Source organism: Eptatretus burgeri, chromosome 9, assembly GCF_056783735.1.
Source record: "Eptatretus burgeri isolate ZD-2024b chromosome 9, Ebu_testis_v1, whole genome shotgun sequence".
NCBI classification, from domain to species: domain Eukaryota; kingdom Metazoa; phylum Chordata; class Myxini; order Myxiniformes; family Myxinidae; genus Eptatretus; species Eptatretus burgeri.
In genome coordinates, this window is record NC_140969.1 from 24,237,267 (window position 1) to 24,239,766 (window position 2,500).

The 2,500-nt window shown below is 36.9% G+C and overlaps 1 protein-coding gene and 1 pseudogene across 1 annotated transcript in view; one reads left to right on the forward strand and one right to left on the reverse strand.

The window, feature by feature from the left end:
* LOC147019724 (uncharacterized) overlaps positions 1-229 on the forward strand; it is a 12,694-nt pseudogene extending 12,465 nt beyond the window's left edge.
* Positions 230-431: 202 nt separating this feature from the next.
* Positions 432-2,500, reverse strand: part of LOC147019725 (uncharacterized) — a 174,797-nt gene continuing 172,728 nt past the window's right edge. The window contains exons 7-9 of the mRNA XM_085893762.1: positions 1,078-1,111; positions 714-757; positions 432-589 (exon numbers count right to left, since the gene is read on the reverse strand). Of these exons, the coding sequence (XP_085749888.1) occupies positions 432-589; positions 714-757; positions 1,078-1,111 (236 nt within the window). The remainder of the gene's footprint in view (positions 590-713; positions 758-1,077; positions 1,112-2,500) is intronic.

The following is a 2,500-nucleotide window of genomic DNA, read 5'->3' on the forward strand; positions in this document are numbered from 1 at the left end:
CCTTCTAAATTCCGAGTTTTTCTTTCCTGAGAGTTTCCTTCTGTATCTATATTGTTCATGCCATGCATCCCCCCTTTACCCTCATCCCTCACAACACCAATTATTTGTCCAAGTCTCCCCCTATTTTGTCCTTCAACCCTGCTGTTAGTGTTCCCCCCTTTGTCTACTGTTGCTTTCATTCTGTTGTGTCCTGATCCGTTCAATGTTACAGCTTTTCCACGAGCCTTGACACTATACCAAAAAAATGGTATATCGAGTTTTCTTATGTATCAGAGTAGTAAAATGTAAAACATCAAAACTTTTGTACAGCAGCGCACGCACATGCGCACACGCACACGCGCACATGCTACTGAAAACATTTTGCATCCACCAGAATTCAAGACAAATACAGTAGTTAAGCAGGAAATTATGGTGAATGCAGACCTCAAGCATTACAAGAATGATGAAGAATTGAATTTTTGGTTTGTACTACAAAAGCAACATGCCTGGATGCATATGGAGGTAGTGGGCACAGGGGGTGATTGTAGGATATCTAAAGGCAGATTTTGCTTTGGCAAGCTGGTGCTCCCAAGTCTGTGGATTCTTTTCCCTGGTGGGCCAGCAGGGTAAGCAAGGCAGTGACCTTAATTACATCTGCCTGCTGCCAAAACACATGGTGAGAAGGGACACAGTAGATCGGGTGAATTGGCGATTGATGTGAAGAGCTTGCTCACCAGCCACGATGGAAGAAACGTGCATTGGTGGTTTGTTTTCGGTGCTGTTGTGAAAGAAAAGCATGGTGAAAGTGACCGGGAATTTATAATGACCAAAAAATCAAAATATATTTTTGGGGAAAAAATGGGAAAATATATTTTGGAGCTGTCAAGTCAGCATATTTGTTTCACAAGCAAAGTCTCAATGGTCTGCCACTTCACCATGTGTGAATGATGGTGACACCATCGAACATTCTAAAATCTAAAGAAATGTACAACCTTTACATTTTCCCTGCCAATTGGCTCGCTTTGTATGATACACTTCACTGTGAAGCAGTTTTAAACCAGCATGTTTGCAATTTGTGAGAATGCAATAAAAACATACCTCAACTCTTGTATTTGCTTTCCTCCTTTTTTTTCTGATGCAATGATCCCAAAGCATGACAAAAGAAAAAAAAGAACAACTCAATTCTGGGATCAAAATTGAATGGAAATACAAGTCATACGAGATATAAATATATATATATATATATATATATATATATATATATATATATATATATATATATATATATATATGTATATATATATATATATATATATGCATGGCTCACAAAGTGGGTACACATACTGTGACACAAAGGGCAATTTTTTTTAGGGAAACATGAAATGCGACCCATTATGTTAATCTGCATGTATTCAAATAGCTAAATCTAAATTTTTAGACCTGCAACACGTCCGGTTTTAAAGTTACCACTGAATATATACAACACTGTAAATACACGTTCAAATTTCAAGCTTGGCATCAGTGTTATGTACGGAATCAGATGAAAAAACAACGTAAATATTATATTTTGGGATAAGAAACAGATAAGTTTTACTCTGCCTTTTTAAACAGGCTCAATATGTGACAAGAAAAAGAAAAAAAACAACACATGTTGAGAGAGTCTGATGTTATGAATTACAAAGAAAACACAGACGAGTTCAGTAGCAAAGAAAGCCACACTTGTAAGCGAAAAATAATGTTAAAATCGAATCTATTTCTTTTGAACTTTTGAAAATAATCACTTTAAACATGAAAAGAAAAACATAATTCTTACCTCTCGGATCCTCACGAAGCACCAAAAAATTCTAGCGTTGGTTAAAATGAAGAATTATCAGACAAATGCGAGTCACCTCATTCGGCTCGGCATCCTCACGCTGGATTCGTACGTTATGGCTCCCGCAAAGACATGGACATGAAGACAAACGCTGGGCTCGACGGCGAATGGAAAAGTGCTGACACGCTTGCAAGTGCCTATTATATACATCAATGGGGGAAGTTTGCAAGACGGCAAGATTTTCTAATGCTAGCGTTATTTGCGTCTGACGAGATATGATGATTCGTACATAACGGGAATGACACGAAAATCAAGACGGGATAACTTGCGGTCCGAATTTTATTTTTCTGTTCACAATTTTGATCTATATTTTTCTGCCGTTAGATATTTCCAAGAAATTAAGGGAGATTTGGAATAAAAATCATAAGAAACATTATCAACACTGGACTCCTTATTTTTCTTGATGCAGTGGACACGAAGCGTTATGTACGAATCCATTATTTCATCAGATGGGGTAGATGCCAGAAAACTCGAATAGGGAGACAGAACATCATCAAAGCATAAAAGAGACACCAAAGTTCACATTCTGAGTCACCACACTCAAAATAACTGTCATAAGAAACGTACAGTAAAATAATTTTACCAATCAAACTGTAACATTTCTAAGGTTACAATACCAATATACTGTTGCTTTAATTCATCTTTAAT